Source organism: Coturnix japonica, chromosome 2, assembly GCF_054131305.1.
Source record: "Coturnix japonica strain WE chromosome 2, WE-NBRP24, whole genome shotgun sequence".
Classification (NCBI taxonomy): Eukaryota; Metazoa; Chordata; class Aves; order Galliformes; family Phasianidae; genus Coturnix; species Coturnix japonica.
In genome coordinates this window covers 7,030,932-7,051,426 of record NC_140664.1, presented here as the reverse complement: position 1 = coordinate 7,051,426, position 20,495 = coordinate 7,030,932, and the positions used below count along the sequence as shown (strand labels likewise).

The 20,495-nt window shown below is 40.3% G+C and overlaps 1 protein-coding gene across 1 annotated transcript in view; it reads right to left on the bottom strand.

The window, feature by feature from the left end:
- Positions 1-1,532: 1,532 nt before the first annotated feature.
- Positions 1,533-20,495, bottom strand: part of NDRG1 (N-myc downstream regulated 1) — a 38,567-nt gene continuing 19,604 nt past the window's right edge. The window contains exons 4-16 of the mRNA XM_015856327.3: positions 17,939-18,044; positions 16,212-16,332; positions 14,457-14,519; positions 12,400-12,460; positions 11,845-11,931; positions 10,379-10,435; positions 9,722-9,825; positions 9,304-9,360; positions 8,218-8,269; positions 7,397-7,444; positions 5,513-5,548; positions 4,291-4,342; positions 1,533-3,368 (exon numbers count right to left, since the gene is read on the bottom strand). Coding sequence (XP_015711813.1) covers positions 3,103-3,368; positions 4,291-4,342; positions 5,513-5,548; positions 7,397-7,444; positions 8,218-8,269; positions 9,304-9,360; positions 9,722-9,825; positions 10,379-10,435; positions 11,845-11,931; positions 12,400-12,460; positions 14,457-14,519; positions 16,212-16,332; positions 17,939-18,044 — 1,110 coding nt within the window. The 3' untranslated portion in view covers positions 1,533-3,102. The remainder of the gene's footprint in view (positions 3,369-4,290; positions 4,343-5,512; positions 5,549-7,396; positions 7,445-8,217; positions 8,270-9,303; positions 9,361-9,721; positions 9,826-10,378; positions 10,436-11,844; positions 11,932-12,399; positions 12,461-14,456; positions 14,520-16,211; positions 16,333-17,938; positions 18,045-20,495) is intronic.

Sequence of the window (20,495 nt, the reverse complement as noted above, 5' to 3'; positions counted from 1 at the left end):
CAAATGAATGCTTTTTGTTGTAGAGCTGACATTTATAGTGGTCCTAGCAACTCCCAGCTGCTGAGAAGTGCTCACAGATCCCTTTGTGCTACAAGAAGGATTGGACGCATTCCTCCCTGTTTAAAAAAACTTAAGTGCCTAGGCTTTGACAGACACACCATGGTGTCCTTGCGGAAGGAATGATTAGTCATTCCCATAAAAGCTCGCAGAAGAACATAACTTTGCCCTTCTTTTGTAAGATGTGTTGGCACATATTCCCCCCGTTTTCACTGGCAGTGGCATAGGCTGTGGTTGACCAAACTGATCTCTCTACTGGTTACACTCCAGTAACAACTGCTGAATAATCACATTTAGTGGGACCAAGGCTCAGACATGACAAATATTTGCTTTTGTCTCTTTGTATCACAGTATTTTTTGAGATACAGGGGGAAAGACCATCAAAATTGCTCCAGCAAAGCCACGAAATCCCCCTATCCCTGAAACTCACAGTATCTTATGTTGGTCACTAGGTAAGAGGGTGGTAAGGTGCTGGAACAGGTTGCCCAGAGAGGTGGTAGATGCCCTGTGTTCCTGGTGAAACTTAAGCTCTGGCTGGATGGGGCACTGAGCAACCTGATCTAGCTGTAGGTGTCCCTGTTCACTGCAAGGGAGTTGGACTAGATGACCTTAAAGAGTCCCTTCCAGCTCAAACAATTCTGATGCTGAGTGCCAATGTACATAAAGCCAAACCAGAGTGGTCTACCAGCACCCAGATTGGCACGAGAAAGGAAACTTGTACTTCTGCTTTAAGGACAGAAATAAAACAAAGCTTTAATTCTTTCCTGCATCAGATTCCTCTCTCTTTCATGTTTGGAGTTTGCTTTCAAAAATTATTTGCAAAGGGGGGATAAGTTATCCCTACTGTTCTGAAGTGAGATTCTTCCATTACGTCAAAAAAGAACAGCACTTAGAAAGGCAGAGGGGTAGCTGCAGTGTAGTCAAAAGGCAAAAATAACTCCAAAGATAGCTATGTGGCATGTCACACACCTAAAATTCTGCAACTTAGGCTGAGGAGAGAAAGGATGCAATAAGGAAGATACCAATTCCTGTCAGAAAGACAGGACTGTATAGAAATACAAAATCATTACAGTTGGAAAACACCACTAAGGTCACCTAGTCCAACCACCAACCCATCCCCTCCATTAACCCATGTCACTCAGTGTCACGTCTCCATATTTCTTGACACATGCAGGGACTGTGACTCCACCACTTCCCTGGGCAGCCTGTGCCAATGCCTCACCACTCTTTCTGAGAATTGTTCTTTAGTATTTTGAACAGCCAGTAGCACTTGATACTGAAATGTTTTGTGTTTTCTTAGTATAAATAGTACACTGGAGTGGGAAAAACAGAGAAAGCTCAGAGCATGAAAGCAGGGAAGGGTAGGAATAGGAGCACTAGAAAAAAGATTTCATGTCTACAAAGGAGTGACAAGAAAAATGCTCCCACTTGAGAAAGATCACTGTACTCCTGGTAAAAGATGAAGACACACAACATTGCAAAGTTACAAATTTATTTGTTTTGAAATAAATACAAATACTTCATTAAGAAACTTTTCTTGATAGACTTTACACAATAGCTTTATTCTTTCTTGAAATTGTCTGTTCTTCCCACAAACCATTACGGATATTCTACATGAGAGCTGAGTTAGTCAATATAAAGTAACCTAGATGGCATTCTTCTGAACAAGCAATCCCAAAGTATTAACATCTGCTATTTAACTGCTCAGTCTTTGAGTTTTCTTGTTTATGCAAGGGCTGCAATGCAGCAGGTATGCACTGGGACTCAGGAAATCCCATCCCATGACATGTTGAAGGACAAACTCAACAACATCCAACTCTGAAAATCTGACTGGCAGAAAGATAGCAAGCCACCAACATCAAAAGAAGTAACCCAAGGTATTGGGGCAGTAACTTAAAGATGCAGAACCAGCAGTTCATTACACAGTCATTAAACACTGCATTATGCAGTTACAGTACTGTCGTTCCATCACTTTCTCAAATACGCTTCCCAGCACCAGTGAGATCTCAGTTTCAAATCTAGTAATTAGCCACAGTAGAATGTACAGCGTTTAATTACATGCCATTCCACACTTATTCATCTCTCCTAATAAAGAACAGCTGGATCTGGCTGTACTTACAGAATTCTGAATGTCTTCCAATTGTGCTGGACACAAAAACTTGAGCTGCATAGATAGGAAGCCGTCTGAAGTAAAAAAAATCAAGCTGCTTCTGCTTTTCTGGCATGTACAGCTACCCTACTTGCACAGACTACACCAACCTTTGTAGCATTGTAAACCCTTTGGCCCAAGATCCCAAAGAGGAGATGCTTCCTTGCTTACAGAATTTAATCATGTCCTCACTTGGCTAAGCAGATTTTAGGGTCTAGAAAGGGGGAAAGAAAGGAAGACTGGAACTAGATCTCAAAAAAGTGAAATAAAAAAAGCTTAAAGATTTAGTTCATCTTAAAGTCACATTAAATTTGTCTATTTTAGTAGTATATTATTATATGTAGGAAAACTAATGAATTAGAAGGCCTATAAATGCACAATACATTAACTTCTCTATCATTTGAAGTCAAGCTATATACAATGCATTCAACTCCAGCTTCAACATGAGGCCATGACACATTTGTTTCCTTTTCTTTTTTTTTTTTGAACAAGCCATCCATAATAGTGATTTTCTCCCCCTCTTTGAAGCTCATCTCAAATTATGCAAATTTACTTCAAGAGAATTAGAGATAAAGGGGTGTGTAATTGATTTTGAAGAACGATATTGAGTGAGTCTGGTTTTACTCTGAAGTGTTTACAACCATATCAGCTTTTGGCAAGTTTCCTTTAGAATTTGGCATCCACTGAAGGAGGGCACAATAGCAGCAACTGTCTGAGTTACAAGAGAAATGATAGAGCAAATGAGATGCTTCTTTTCTTTGGTCCCCATCAGACCCTGGAGAACAGAGCTCATCCTACAGAATAGCTTGAGATTAATACCAGTTATGTTTTTGTGATACACAAGGGGCATCCTTTATTTTCTCAAACTGTGACCAGTTTAAACCTCCCGCACATGCTTAGCAGGACACTTCCATGGACTTGGGGCCTGATTGCTCAGCATTGCTGGCTGAATTCGGCGTCAGCTCAATGCGTGTGTCTGTGTGGGAGCGGTTCCTGGAACCCTCTCCAGTGTGGGATCGGCTCCGAGTTCCCTCCCCAGTGTGGGACCGACTCCTTGTGCCTTCCCCAGTGTGGGACCGGCTCCTTTGTCCTTCCAAGGAGGTTACACTGGAGCCAGAAGCAGTGCGGGATCTCATCAGCCTGGTCATGCTAGCAGAGGGCACTGGAAGAATCACAGAATCACAGAATTATTAAGGTTGGAAAACACCACTAAGATGGTCTAGTCCAACCATCTAACAGATTTTCATTAAAGTCTTGCTGTCCAAGCTTGGAAGAAAGTCCTTGCCTTACTTCCAGCCCTAACTACCCATCCATGTTGAATACAGTATTCATAGTAGCTTCACACATAGAAGTGGAAGTATTGTTTTTACCATGTTCCTGTTCTTTATAGAGGCAGTTGCTGGAGGGTGCAAGTTTGGTAATGAAATGACTATTACTTCAGACTCATCTTGAATGGAGTCACCACTATGCCACATTAACTTTCAGGGCTTGGAGAACAAAATGGAAGATGCAAGCAAGGATGCAAGTTTCCCCTGTAGCTAATACAGTAGATCACCTGCAGACCTGTGCTGGGATCCACATATCAAGCTCAAGCCTCACCGAAAGCCTCAGATATATTCTGCAGCTTTATGAAGTGCTGCCTACTGCACTCTTCAGAATGAAGCCATTTAGTTTAAGGATACTTTTATACATTCTCTGAAACACGGAAGCATCCTTTCCTTAACTAACTGGCCATTAAAGAACTGGCAGAATAGGAGGAACAGTCATTACTGGAAAACATGGATTAGATGAGATGCCTGGGAATTACATGCAATTACTCAGATAAATAAAAAAAGGGCAAAGGAACTTCCCCTTTATTACGGAGAATTACTTTGCAATAGAAAACAATCTACAAAGCTTTCTACTAACACGATTTGGACTCAAAGCCCCTCTCTAAGACACTACTGGTAGTGTTTTTTTTCCTTTTGCAAATGTATGTCCAACACGGAAAAGGCCAAACATCAATGTTCAAAAGGCTCTCTGAATGCTTAGATACCCAACAAATTTGATAGTTACAGGAACCACTCCATAATACCAATACTTACTGTATCCCATCCCCTGAACAAAGTATTTGAAAGCTTCTGCAAGCTTTGCAGGCTGTAAGAGAAGCAGAGTATTATTGTACACAGTGATCAGCAATTTAGTTATATTACAGTATAGTAGATACCACAGATGTCTGACCTGAATAGGAACATATTAAATATTTTCGAAGTTCTTCTGAATTTCCTCAAATTTTTCATTTACAAGAGGAAACACCACTATTGTCCTCCCCCATCTGCTTCCCTGCCCCAACGTATTAACAAATGGACACAAGCATTTCACTCTGAGATTTTGGAGACGTGTTTCTAAGTGGTCTATGCCCAGTCTGAACTTTACTAGTGCAGTTATTTAGGCAGATGAATCAAAGCAAAACAATTGGCCTTATGCAAAGCATTTCATACTGGGTCTTAACCAGCAGAGAATAAATCTTAGCAGTCAGACCCAACAGTTACATTTACAGGGCTAAATCTAAGTGGGAATATCCAAGCACAACTGTATGACTGATGTTCTTGCAGTGAAGAACACACTGTTTTTCTCTGCTGATGATACAGTAGCCAGATTAGCCTCTACCTCAGTAACTGAGTTTGCAGATATTATTAATATTTTAAGCATAATTTTATCTGAATCACTGCAAGGAATGTAATCTATCACAGAGGGCCAATGCACAGACCAAACATGACTTAGAGGTCAGCATTTTTAGTGAAGTAAAACTAGAACATAGTTACATTTTAAACTTTCCCAGCCTGGTTTTACTAGCAGCCCCCAGATTTGTACCTAAACGTATTTCAGAAACTCCAGTTAATTCTCAGTGAAGTCAGGCCAGCGTACATGAGAACACAGTGTTGTTATTCCCTGCCTCCCACTTTCCTGATCTGTACTAAAAATAGTCCAAATAAAAATATAGCTTGAAAATGTGAGTGCAAAAGCCTTAGTCTATGTTACTTTAGTAGGCAGGCATAAAATAATATAATTTCATTCCCACATCAAACCTTTCCTTGGTTAAGACCTAATTAGTGGAAACAATAACCCACCCGATTCTGAGCTTCACTGGTCTTTAAAGAAAAAACACTGAGATGACCGATTGACTTAATTATTCAAAAAATCATTACCACCCTTTTGGCTGAAATTTGGGAACAGCAAGTACCCTGGAGGAAAATACCCATTATTTACTGCAGCCTGGGACACTACGGAACAGGATTAGTAGGATTTCCGTCGGCCAAATCATACCTGAGAAACTTGGGGGAGCCCACCACAGTCAGCCATCTGAAATGAGGATGAGAACAGTTAAGAGTATTGCCAAAGGAACTCATGTGCTCAGGATACACTAAAATGACCTTTTTAGTAATTTGGCAGGAAAGCATTTCCTTTTGTTATATGAGTAACACACATGTAGATGAGCTTACTAAAGCAAGTAACTGAGCATTCACCAGAGCTATGATTGCACCACAGAAAACCTCAGAAGCGATTTGACCCTCAGGCAAAACATCAGCTAGAGCTACAGATAAATGTTTTTGATAGGAAGTGATCAGTTTCTTAGAAACTAGCTTGACAGTCCTTGTTACACCTCCAGTTCTGAATTACAGTAATGTGATGTAGTATTGACCTTAATGATAGAGGTGAGAAAACAAATGCCTAAACCTCAGAGGTGAGATAAAAACCCTTTGCTGAGATTGTGGATAGCAAGCATCAGCCTGACTTGCCAAGGGAAACAGAGGAAGCCAAATTAGAAAGCTATCTTGAGTGCATGCAATATTCTTGGAGCACTTCATTTTTCCTGCCACTCCACCCCTCAACGTCATCCCAACAAAAACAGTCCTGTTCCAAGGCACACCACAAGCTGAAAACAGCTGAGTTGTGAATTACAGGAAACTCCAAATCCTATCTAGGATTAGTTAGCAGCAAAACAGGCCTGCAGCAGGTTCTAGCATCAGCCATATCTTCAGAGGGGTAAAGGTTGGCCACTGACAAGTGTTAGAGATATTGTCAGCTTTTTCCTGGCCACGTGGTAGGTCAGCGTTGGAACTGCACAACATTAGGAGGAAAAAGGATTTAAAACAATAATTTTCTACTGTCATTTCCTCTGGACAGTTTAGTAAAGAGAAGTACATTAGAATTTCCCGGTAGAAGAATGACCAAGCTTGTGTCACTGTTTGCATGCTATTATACTCCTCATACTTAATGAGCTAGAGATTGCATCCATACTATGAATGCCAAGTACCAGCCAAAGACTGCACAAGTATTTGCAGTTTTGTTGGTCCAATTTACCAACTCTTTGGAAAATACAGAAGTTATTTCCAAACAGAAATTGTTTTAGACTGTGTCCACACAGGATGGATGTCAATACCATGCAGGATAGATCAGTTCCCTACTCATCTCAAAGTTGTTGAGATGTTGAGGAAACTATAATGGATTGTTTTGCATTTCCACTCCTCTGAAGGCTCTTTTTTTTTTTTTTTTTTTTTTCCAAACCTTTCTAAACACCAAGGTCAGCTCTGCCAGTTCTAGTCAGATTCATTCATGAAGTACTAAGCGTTCCAAGTCTCAACTCTGGTGTTATAGAATGGAGAAGAATCTGTGAAGTTCCCTGTTGGCCTTGACAAGAAACCACCAACTTGGTTTATAATAAAATATTCACAGAATCATATAATCATTTGAGTTGGAAGGGACCTTTAAAGATCCAGTCCATCTCTTCTGCAATGAACAGGGACACCAACAGCTAGATGAGTTTGCTCAGAGCCCCATCAAACCTGACACTGAATGTCGCAGGGTATGGGACATACTCCACCTCTCTGGGCAACAACTTCTTCCAGTGTCTCACTACCCTTCTTGTAAAAAAGCTCTTCCATATATCCAGTCTAAATCTTCTTTTTCAGTTTGAAACCATTTCTTCTTGTCCTATCATAACAGACCTTGTTAAAGTGTTTGTCCTCATCTTTCTCACAGCCTCTCTTTTCTTACTCTGAAGGCACTACCCTTTTACATCACAACTGAAATCTCATTATGTTACTTCTACTGCATCACAGTCTACTGTGTCTGGTTCTGCTCTTTCAATGACACCATATGATTTTAAATAAGGGGAATGTTAATTTCAAAAGAAATGCCTCTAATTACCTTCAGCAGTGTTGTTCTTGTTGGGTCCAGCTTTGAATTGCATTCAACCTATGTGAAAGAGCAAGATAAAGTATGGTAACAAGATACAAAATATGAATTGCTTGCTGAAAACATTGTTTTCTGGCTTAATACAGACAAACTTGGGTATCTTAGACTTCTGTGTAAGTACAACGTATATATATATATCCACACTACATATAATCTTTTCATATAAAGCTGAATGAGTGTCAGTTCACACTTAGAACTGTATTCTTCCCATGCATAAACAAACGCATTATCTAGGGCTTGTGGATTTTTTTCATGTGTGTCTGGTACTCTTGTGGCAACAAGGGTTGTTTATCTTGTGATCTGGGGTCATCTGGTAGCATCCCAAGTGGTAAATAGCCACATGGCCACCAGCCAGCAGTCTGGGCATGCCTGTTAGGGCACAGCACTTGAAATCACCCAGTCATCTGGGGCAAGTAATAATAGACAAATAGAAGCTCTTTGCTTCCATAGTGACCCAGGGCAGGACTCCAGTGCCACAGAACAAGTTCAAATACCAGCAGCAGATTCCTCTCTAAAGAGAAATATTTGCAGTTCACTGGAACTGCTGTGGCAATTGTTCTTAATGCAGTAGCTATTAAACAATGATGCTCAGACAGAGGGCACAAACAAACAGGAATAATGGCAGCCCTCCCACAGTGTGAAAGAGGACTGCCATTTGAGCTGACTTGATGGCTGGCGAGATTGCTGCGCTGCTGGGAGCTCTGCTGGGCTGGCTAAGCATCTCGAGTCATCTGCCTAGCAACATTGTGGTAATGAGGGCTCAATATACGCACCACAGCATCCACTGCTGGGGAGCTGTCACCGACCACCAGGAGCACAGGGCACCTGCAAGGAAGCATACAAAAGCACTATTATTTCTGTGATGGAGCCCTCAGATTCATTTTGTGCCCTGCAAAGAATGAGACAGGTGTGTGAAAATTGTGTTGTGCATTCCTGGCACAAATAAATTCTCCCATATTACAGACTCGTAGAATGGCTGAGGTTGGCAGGGACCTCTGGGGTCCATCTGGCCCAACTCTGTTGAAGCAGAGACACACAGAACAGGGGGCCAAGGACCACATCCAGGAGGCTTTTGGAACTCTCCGGGGAGGAGACCTCACAGCCTCTCTGGATATCCAGTGCCAGTACTCAGTCACTCACACAGCAGAAGTGCAGATACACAGAAATGTTCTGATGCCTTGCCTGAGATCCTGTCCATTTTCCTCACCTCTTTCCATCACTTTTTGTTTGTTTATTTGTTTCTTTACTAAGGATTTGAATGTATCAGCCTCAAAGTCTCACCCCTCTCCCTACTACTCCCCCAGCTCTAACTTTTGGATTGTCAGCTAATTCCAACCACTCTGACAGACGAGCCAGTGTTTCCCATGCTTAAAGGTCAGTAGAGGACTGGAAAACTATTTCATTTACAAAATGCAGCGTAAGTAAAAAGCAAAAAATCTGGTAGATAACCATTCTCACACCTGTTTCACTTTCCTGAAGATCTTTATTCTAATTGGTTCTGATTATGATTCTCTAGTTGGGTAGACATGGCTATAGTGCATCCAGAGCCACAGCTCCCTTTAACTAGGACAGACTTTCAAGCTAAATACATCTAGTCTGTAAGCCTAAGTTTGCAGTACACACCACATGGCAGGCACTACTTGTCTACGTACTTCAGTTAATAAGGCTCTGAAGTTTAAAAGGGGGAAGTTTCCCTGCTGTATGCCCCTGACTTCTGCAGCAATTCAGCTCCCAGATGAAACTACAGAGCCCTGTGAAAACTCAGCTACAGCTCTGTGATGTCTATACAGTGTACCCACAGATTCCATCTCCTGGCTCACACCACATACAAGTGAACTAATGGGAAATAAAATACTTACTGAAGGGTGACAACATTTAATCCAGGAACGGGACGCTCAATCTCCAGGTCTCGACGACTAAAGGAAATGAAGAAGACAAATATTTTTGACACACTGAAATTTAACAGATGCTTCCAAATTTTAGTTTACAGAAAGCATGGACACACAATATGTTAATGTATGTAGAAAGCTCCGTAACTGATGGTGAAACGCTTTTAAACTGAAGTATCAAAATTCACATATACCATCTTTCTCCTCATAAATGCACAAGGAACATCTCCCATATGGAAACTACATGAGATCCTTAAAGGTTCTTATCAAGTAGAATTTCATAATGGGGCAAAACAAGTAACTCCACCACACAAGTAACAGTGACTGAAAAAGAGCTGGACAGCAACTTAAAACAGTTTCCAGTTAAAAATCAGGTAAATCTGTTTACCTGTTGTAAGAGTTGACAAAGAGATGAAGGTTGGTTTGATTCATATCATTAATAATATGCTGACGGTAAGTATGGATCAGGTCATGGTTGCTGTGAATCTCTTCCTACAGTGGAAACAGAATTGTTCAGAACAGGGGCTGTTTTCTGAGAGAGTCTGAAGACATGGCACAGCAGTCATGTATCAGGCTCATATCCATACAACAGGAGTGCACTCTTAGGGCAGGAGCAACTTGTAGCACTCAGTGTTATCACCCAGAGTTAATATTAGCATCTGACAATTGTTCCATGTTTTTCAATTTAGGATTAGGCTTGTACTGAAGAACGTCATTTGTACTAGTAAGCAGTTTTCCCAGAGGTACAAGGATATCAACGTATAAAAGCAGACTAGTGCTCTACTTGAGCTTAAATATCAGCTAGCCAAACTGGTAGCTACACCTTCTGGAGTTGCCATGACAGCACCGTGCTTGGTTGTTTGGCACTCAGCAAGCATCACTGCAGTATCCACACTTCAAAGAGCTGGGAATACAAATATTAATCCTATCCCACTAGTTCAAAATTAAACTTTGCTACTTAAGTGAAAGATTATCCCCTCTTCCAGCTCCAGGAGGTAAATACATACGACTGAAAACACTAGAATAATGTTTGGAACATGCTTACCTTTCCAAAGAGATGTGAAATAACCAAGTCTGGTAAAGCATTTGTCCAACCTGAAATCTGAACAGCAAGATTATGTAAGTATGTGATATTAAAACATTTTGAAACCTTTTAATTACCCTTAAGTAGGAAAATGGATATTTCTCTGCTGCTCTTATGTATAATATCCTGGACTGATGTTCTTCCCCTCTATTCCTACTATAACATCATTAGGCATTGATTATGTTTGAGTTGATCTCATAGGATGTTTTTACTAATGCAGATATGAACACACTACTGCGGCATAAGTATATATAGAATTACTCCCTGAAAATCAGACAGATGTGCACAATTTAACCTCACTGTCCAATACCATTCCTAACATAATGACAGTACTTTGGAGCTGAAACCTAAGGACCTTAGAGGTCACTTTCCAGAATACATGCTCTTAATTTGGAAAGATGGAAGGATACAAGGGACCTGCTGCACACCTGAGGTTGACAGCACCTAGGAGAGGCAGATAGCAGAGGCACAGATGTGAAAGAATTTAATCATGGAGAAATACTGGATGAGATAACCCATAAGGGTCAACTGCTATATTTCATTGTAGATGAGTTAACAAATACACATCCAGATCACTTAATGTCTCCTGAGACATTTATGTAGGTTGCCTATATGTATGCTTAAAAGACAAACCATTAATTTTTGTACTTTTATGTGTTCATAGTAACTGTCGTTCTTTACAACACGATCCTAAATACTACAGAAAGTGTCAGCTTTTTCAGTCTCCTCTGAAAAAATGTTTTAGTAAGTGAAAACTAGGTGATGCATAATGTAACATTTATACCTATTTCTCTACTAGCTCCTTGAGGCTGTTTGAAACCAGCTCTCACCACCGTTTTCCCCACATTGTAATCTCATAGCTACAAAAGAATGAAGTTTGCAGTGGATTCTTTGTTTGTGAACAAGTTCACTTAGAAGTCAAACTGTACAAACGGTCTGTCCAGAGTAACCGTGACTAATGCTCTTTTCTGAGTCTTTTCAGTATTCAAGACTCAGCTAGATGGCTGAAACCAGGGATATGCTGTTTAGAGTATTTTTTTCTGTGCTTCAATTAATATTTTGGACCATGCTTGTAAACAAAGCCAAAGGCAAGAAAAGCAACACTAAGCTTGAAGTTTAATTGGAAGAAAACTGTCCAAACCTATCTCATGGCCAGGTTAAAATGATTTTTCCCAAGTCATTACTAGCTCTCAGGAATTATCTGAACCTGTGGTATAATGGAGCTGTTGGGTACGTGCTTCCTAGCAGCACTTATTTTTATCCCCAGTCCTATAGGAGATATGTTTGTAAATGAAAAAATAATCCCAAAATAAATTTCCCTAAGATATTTTGTCTTTGCAGCCCTGCCTTGACACACAAGCTCGTCCAGCTTTTCATGCCTGACAGCCTCACAGCATGATTTATTTTTCTGACTTAAAAATGTTTACCTTTGTTGCTGCCCAGTCCATCCAACCTTCAGCACAAGGGTTTACGTTAATGAGAACCAATCCCTCCACCATGTCTGGGTGGTTTAACTGCAAAAGAAAAGGTTTGAGTTAAAATTCATTGTGTGTCCTTTGCAAGCTGACAGTCAACATAAAATTTAAACTAGAAAATTATCTCCCGGAGAGGAAGGAGGTAGGTATAGTTAAATCTTGCACAAAACAAGCATATGTATGGAAAAAAAAAAAAAAGTCATTAAAGCAATTCAACTGAACAGCTGGAGAACATTAAGATTTAACATCTTCCCCACCCTCAGTTTAAATAGAGAACTCCCATTAAAAAAACCTTCTGCAAATCAACTGGGTAGAGCCCAGGCTTTAGAATGGAAAATCTAGGTCTTTTGGATGAGCTATCCTGCAGACTAGAGTATTTCGCTTAAAAGCCTGGCTGCTTGCTTAAATGCATGCAGCAGAGCAGGAATTCTCTGCACACCCTATGGGGGCAGCAACAGCTCAAGGAATTTGGGTTCAAGGCTTTAAAGAAAGTTCCATGAAACTTACAGCAAATCTGGTCAGGACGTAGGCACCAGCTCCAGTTCCCATTCCAATAATGCTCTTCAGCCTGCACAGCAGTTATGTGCCATGAGATGGAGGATACAAATCAGTAAGAGAGCACCAAAATAAACAAAACCCTATCAGCAGCCTTCCTACCAGGCTGGATATTAGGAAAAATTTCTTGGAAAGAGTGGTCAAGCATTGGAACTGGCTGCCCAGGGAGGTGGTACAGGTAGGGTGGTAGGTAGAGTAGACAGGGCAGACACGGCACATGGCTTAGTGCGCATGGTGGGGTGGGTTAATGGTTGAACCAGATTATCTTAGTTATCTTTTCCAGTATTAATGATTCAATGATTCTTCTTGCACACACCCGTGAAAGGGCAGATCACAGCTTAAGCAAACCATAGACTCTCAGCAATACCACCAGTACAGAGTTGGGCACAGCAACTAGTTGGTTTTAGGAGATAAGCAGATGCTGGTCCTCACGCACTGCAGCCCAGCAGCAATCCTCACTTATCCTTAAGTAAATACATAGAGCAACAACAGCATTGTTCTGACTCTGGAAGGAAATGGCTCCTCTGCCAGAAAAATTTCTAAGATAGAGTCTTGTGGTCTACAGTCAAAACACAACAACCCCACCTCAGTCTCCCCTGCCCTCAGCTGTGACGCCGAGTCCTCTCTATCAGGGAGCTGGCAGGGAAACCTCTCCTGCTATCCAGTTGCTGGAGTGACTGAGATTAAACTTCAGAACTAAACAGGGCAGAGACAAATCAAATATTTGCTTTTGCTCAAATTGGTTCTAAAGCAACCTCTTCAAGGTCTTAGAAAATACATGGAAGGGAGACTAGACAAAACCTGTTAGAAAAACAGGTTATGCAATGCTTTTAGGAAAATATCTTGAGAAAGATTTCATTCTCATTACAATATTAAATCAAGCTATGTAAATTAACTCCAGTTTAGATGGTTTTCAAGGTATTGGCATTACATTAGCATGTTGTTTTGTGTTTTTTGTTTGTTTGTTTTTTAATGGCCAATACTGTGCTTTGATTTCAAAAAAGGAGGTTCAAACCACACCTTTTCTTTAGGAAGGTAGTGAGATCAGGGAGGTATACTAGTCAAGATATTGTAACAACTGGTTTGTACGCTGAGCATTGTCTAAAGTGAGGTGGTGGTCTGAGACTGAGGGCTCCATCAGCAGCCCAACCTGCTTGTCTTCCAAGACTGCCTAACTCTGAATGTCAGACTTTGTCTCCTTAGTCTGAAAATACCTGCGAGATGCTCACCTGCAGATTCTAACCTCTAGCTTCAGGTGTCCTGTTTATTGCAGGGCAGTAGGGCTAGATGACCTTAAGGAATCCCTTCCAACTCAAATGACTCTATGATTCATTGCACATCTGGAGCCCTAGCTCTGTAGTAGGGAAGGCATTATGCATGGCTCCAGTTAAAACAAAGCTTTGAAGGAATATACACAGCTCAACTTGCTGCAGGTACACAACAGAGGAACAGGGAGGCTGGAACGAGATGATCCAACTCTCCAATCCAAGCCATTCTGTGATTACACGAACTCTCACCAAGTTCCTCAGCATCAGCAATCTGAATCTGCACTTACAGAAGTGGCCTAATGAGTCAGGACTGACCCCCTACATGTACTCAAGCCACAGAAACAAAACTCTATGTTACGTGTCTTCAGATGGAGCTGCATTTTTTTTTCTGCTAACCACACAGGAAAACGTGGGTTGCTTCGGTGGGAAGAACACATTGTCTGTGTCCTGTCCCTGTCAGGGCTACGAACACAAAAAACTGGAGGAAACCCCTAAATTAGGCTCATGTGATTTCACTCAAAATTGCTTCCTGTTTAAAAATATACAAACTTTCCAAAAAAAGACCAAAGAAGCTCTTTCAGGATCAAAGTCAAAAGGTTGCCAACTATAACGGAGGGGTTAAAAAACAACCACAACTGTAGCTCTAGGAAAATGTCAGGTAGCTTGTTTGAAGATTTGGAGCAGCACAGATGCCTTTTGAGACAATAAAGGAGGACAATAAGCCAAGAACCCTGCACTCACCCAAACTGTTTCAGGATTCCAGGAAGCATTTCAGCCAGCTGATCCATGGAAGGGTATATGTACCTACAAAAATACATACTGTGAGTTACTATGCCACGGTCAGTAGAGTAGGCTGCTGTACTGAGAGAAAAAGTGGTTGCTGCAGATTAAGTAACAAATGTGTCCATTGCCAGGTCACGGTCAGCATGCACTGAATTTAAATCAGGAGCAAGTACAATTAAGTGATTTCACAGGAATATGAGCATACTCAGTATGAAACTTTATGTGAGTTACAGGGTGAAAGATGTCTACTCCAGCTGAGAGCAAAACAGAGCACAGCAATTCTCTTCCAAAAAGCAAGTCAACACTTAAAACCTATAAAGTATTTGAACTTCAGAGGTGAGTTTCCAGCCACATTCACCACATCTGTACTTCTGGTTTACCACAAAAAGGTTCCCACATGTCACAGAATCAGACTACTGCAGTGTGATCTAGATCTGTGGCAAATATTTACCTGCATGTTTTCAAGGATGTACATTTCTACAGCAATGAAATGAAGAAAACTTTCTATTAATACTAATGGAAAAACTGAAGCCAAAAGGAAGGCTGTGAAGCTGCTGAAGAAGCCTGACAAAAACAGCTCTATGTTAATGGTTCTGTTCTTCTGCTGAGTGGCAATAAAATTCTGAAAGGAGAAAATTTTTAACAATATCTCTACTGAGCAGCAAATGGGAAAAAAGTCCACTATAAGAAGCTGGAGAACATAGTACAGCTTCTGCTGCTGCCAGCACAATGAAGCAGTGGTCTTTACTAGCAGAGACTATGGCTGTTGTGCAGTTGACAACTCAGACATGTTAATGCCTGTTTAGGACATGAAGGTTAAGACACTTAAAAGCTTCTGATTCAAAGAAACACAAACTGAAGTGACTGAAATAGCTTTGTCACCTGCTTGAGCAGACAACTGGGCCATTGCATTTAACTCTGCTCAGAACATGGCCCATGATGACCTCCTCAGCCATACCAGCTTAAAATTTAAGAAGGTACAGCTCATGCAATAAGGGATGTAGAAGCTCCTTAATACCCAGTTCTTACAGAAAACTATCCCTTGACTTGTCTCCCACCTCAGAATGTTGACTACTCTCTTCCGCAACTAAGCTGACTCCCCTCCTAGGGGCATCTTCAGGCAAATCCACCTTATTTCACCAAATGGGTCAAGCATTTGGGCAAAGAAAGTACTCAAAACTCGCAAGTTTCTAAGAGTTACAACATCATATATGTTACATGGTCAAGAGTATACAGTAATTCAATGGGTTATATCACTTTGTTACTGTACAGCTACTTAAAATTTCCAGAAAGCTTATTAGATCTATTTACCAGCAATTACCATGCAGACATTTCCTAGAAGCTATAGACAGGAAAGACATGATACTGTCATGGATGACTGTTTTGTTTATAGTAATCTTGTTTTGTATTTGCAGGTAGGATGTCATTACAAGGTAGCCCAATACTTAAACTGGCAGATTTAAACATCTGTCAAAGAACTGCTTTACAAGCAGTGTGGTTATTGGCAATAAAACATAAAGATATAGACCCAAAGTTTACTGTGAACATGCAAAACTCAGCAGAGCTCTGGAAATTTAAAATGAAAGTGTCAGCATTCAGAAGAAAACTTTCTTTCTACAATTGCTCTTCAGCTGAATCACAGATCAGGGCTCTTTTTCCAGCACCTGACAAAAGATAACTCTGAACGTAGAGACTGTTTCCCTCTTAACTCACCCAGCTTGGAAAGATGGTGCCCCATCCTGCTGACCAGGTGCATCCACGTGGCAAACTGCAAAGTGCTGGGTGATTTCCTGCATATCTTCGAAGTTGAAGAGAGGATTGAAGCAAGTTTTGTCTTGAAAATGAAAACAGAAAATGATTTTGCTGAGATAAACAGTCCACTCACTAGTAAATCTGCATCTATAATAAAATCATTTGTTTATTAATGATACCTCTGCTGAAACCTGGATTGCGGATTAATAAGTTCCTACCATCAGCTCAGAAAAAGTGACAATCTTTTATTTCTGAGGAAGAAAAGGGAAGTCCTGTTGTCTTGATAAACCAAAATCAAGAAAATGTTCTTTAGGCAAAAGTAAAATAGACATAAATTGTCATCAGGAATATTCATACCGAGTTTTGGCTTAGGTAAAATTATCCATTTACTTGTCCAGCCATTTTTCTTTGGATTATGTCAAAACAGATGGTGAGAAAGGTATCCAGCTCTGAGATCGTGACCTGTTTTTCTGCCCAAGTATTACAAGATAAACATTACATTTGTGTCTCTCACAGCAGGCAATTCAAGACAAAAGTGTCCTTTTGGGATACCGAGTGCTGCAGGCCCCCAGCTCTGAGATGATGTGATTTCTGATGTTTAACAAATATTAGTGTGGGGAGAAGGTTAGCATGTCCTCCTCTTGGAAGGGAAAGCAGGAATTCTGTATCACCACCTCTGATACGCACAGAAAATGACTTAATGTTTGTACATGTTTCTTAATGTCCTCTTACTGCACAATGTGCAAAAAAAAGTCAATAGAGAATATACAATATTTTCAGCTAAAATCCAATTTTAGGAGAATATGCAAGATAAGCATAAAGCCTTCTCCCTTCTCCTTTAAAAGGAAAGCTTATTCACTCTAAAGATTATTATTTTTTTCATCACTAGAAAGAAAAAAGCTTTATTCAAAAATGAGACCCAGATTAAGCTTTGCCCTGATCCACTGACATCCCAAAATAAAATAAGACAGTGCTACTAAAAACAGGCAAAAAAGATTTTTTTTCTTCTAATATTACTACTTCCTCTCCCCCAAAAGCCAGACATTAAAAGATTTGCAGCTGTTTTTAGTTTTAAAACTGATGGCTTTCTAACAAACAGCAAATGGCGTGAAACAGAGTACTAGTGAGAAGAACAGACCAGCAGATCTGGACATCTAGCTTATTATATTCTTGAATATGACAGATAAGACAGAAGGCACTTGTCAAAGTCATTTTCTTAATACTGGCTAAAGATACAATGCCAGCTTTCATTTCATCATTCTGATTTGGCATGCCATCCACACAAACCCACAGAAGTGTAAGACTGGTTTCAGGCAGGAACTTACAAGCCAAAGCAACAGCAGCGTTCTTGTCAATCCTGCTTTCAACACAGCCTCAGCCTTCCTCTACAGATGTTTTTACAGCATTTTCACACAGTCACTACAAGCTACCAGGACATCCTTTTGCCCATTTAAGTGAAATATTCCAAATATTTTCTTCAGGAGTATGTAAATCTGAGGATTAAACTTGCCATAAGAGATGAATTAGGCTAGGCACAAAGGCTGGTACCTGCTATGAGAATGTAGTAGACAATGCAATGTAGTGCAACGAACTGGGAAACATTTCCTAACCATCACAGATCCCACACTTTTGGCTATAGCTACAGTGACCAGGCTATCACTATGCAATAAAAGAGAAAGCTTACTTACGATTCAACCCAATGTCATGGTATGTGAGGATAGCGGGTCTGTTCCCTCTGGGCATCCCACACATGGTGACATGGACCATGCCATGCATGGTCTCCACATCTTGCTCCTGACAAAGAACAAGATGAAATTGTCAGATTGTAGAAGGGCTCTACTTAACACCCTAGTGTTTGCAGCCATGACCATTAGCACAGCTCTTGCCCTATCTCAGAGCTGTCCACAGCCTCTTCGGCCCCAAGACCTCTGCAATTCCCATGCCAACACATTCCATGCCTCTCCATGGTGCAGGCTCTTTGCTAACATTTTACAGACAGCTGTCATCGATTGCTGCTGACAGCCAATGACAGAAGCAGTCACACTGTTAGCTCAAACTTGATGCTGAGGAAATGGTTTTTGACAACTCAGTCAGCATTAAAAAAATAATGATAATAATAATAATAATTAAAAAGCTTTTAAAAAAGAAAAAAAGAAAGGTAAATAAAGATGAAGGTGAAAAAAAATTTTCAAATTGTAGTTTGGGGCAAAGATGGATAAAATAACAATGGTTCACAAGTGTGGCCAGAAGCATTTACAATGGTGCCAGTTTCCAAAATACTTCTGTTTTCTAGGAGAATTATCGTAACTGAGCAAATAAGTAATATTCCCCTAAAAAGCACTCTACTAAATGTTTCCATTCACCATAAAGACTTATCACACTGCAGGGCCTTGTGATCAGAGCAGCTTTCTGCAATAAACACAACAGCTATGCGAGTTAACTTTACGACTTGCTATTGCTTAACTCTAAGCACAAATGAAGTTTGCAACAGAGTAATATGGCTTACAGCAATGCTGCGGTGATTATCACAAACATTTAAACAGCCCATGGCTATTATCTGACATAACTGGATTTTGTACTATTTAATGAGTTTAAAACACCTTTATTATCAAATCAGAGACCCCTTCATTACCATCTAATTTGCTAGATGTCTACATTGGATAAACAAAGCTTATTTTTTATACCAACATCTTCAATGTATGGAACAGTTTTTGTTTCTTTCACACCCGCACTTAAGATAGACACAAACAATTTGCTAGCTTGACGATGTATGTAAGGGAAAATCACAGTTCTTTTCTATTTACAGTTACTGTCATGGAATCAAAGCAGTATGCAGTTAGTGACCAGCTTCAATATTCAGTAAGAATATTCTCTGCATAGGATACAAATAGATATCCATGTCATTCAGTTCAGCATACTTCTCCTGCCTGGCTTTATTTACTCTTTGCAACAATGCCCAGAGGCAAAATCCAAGTTAAATTAAATTAAACCTACTACAAATTATGCTGTAGAAATTAGGACCATACAGCCCCTGCAAAAACCACTTCAGAGCAAAATACAGAAGCTTCTGAGATCTGACAAATTACTTCAATCTAAATCATGGCTCAGTAATTTCATATGTGAAATTTACTATGCGTTTTGTTGAACATAAGGATGCTAAGCAGCACTGTTCCACATTTCACCTATTTTCCTTGCAATTTACATCAGCTTTAAGCCATGACCACAACAACAAATCAAGACCCTCCCTGCCCCCAAATACTAGGAGAGTCTCTATGCTGCCTGAACTACACTATGCTGAAACACCACTGTTCAGATTTTCTGCTTCCTTAGAGGTTAATTCCTCTGCATACTCACTGCATTATTTAGCAGGTATGCTGTGTCTTCTACATCCAGTACCATCTTTAGGCAAAACAGGGTGATAAATCCAGCAAGCAGAGAGAGGACAGGAGCTGGTTCCTACTTTCCCCAAGTAGGAAACCGGGTTATATGGAGGCTGCTTTTCAGCACAGGCTTATGACACCCACAGTGCCCAGCCGGAAAACCCAGAACAGACTAACTCAGGAGGACGTCATTCTTAAATAGGATTTGCGTCAGGTTTGATCGGGAGATGTTCTTATTCTGTAGAGCTCAGACATCAAAGATGAACTCTGTCACACAATGTGCAAATTGCCAACCTTCAAACCTGGGAACAGGTGATTAGCACAGTATTTTCTGGTGATGTTTCAATTAGGCTTTGGTAAATATAGATTAATTTGAGGTTTCATTAGCTCAAATGCTGAACCAACTCAAACCTATTCGACATAAAATTAGAAGCAGGTTCCTTACTATAAGGCAGGAGTAAAGTTTCCACAAAAAAGAAAAATAAATCAAAAGCTTCACACAGATGAGAATGATGCTGCACAGTAATGCAGCAAAGACTGACTTCAAATGTTAAATATGTTTTCCAAAGTGCACTTACTTAGTTTAAAACATTTCAGTATCACTCATCTGAAAACAAAGTTTCACTTCTGGCAAAAGATGAGTATCGTAGAGATATTCATTATTTAATCATACAGAAGAGAGATTTGCAATAGTGGTAGACAGCACTTAACAACAATAGTAATTAATATTTTCCACATTTAGCCTTCCTTCTGCATTTAGATTATTCTCAATAGGGAACATAAGAATTGATAGGTTGGGAATTTTAGCACCAGTAGTGAATAACACACCTTCATGTGAAAGATAATCTCCTCCTCAGCTGGAGAA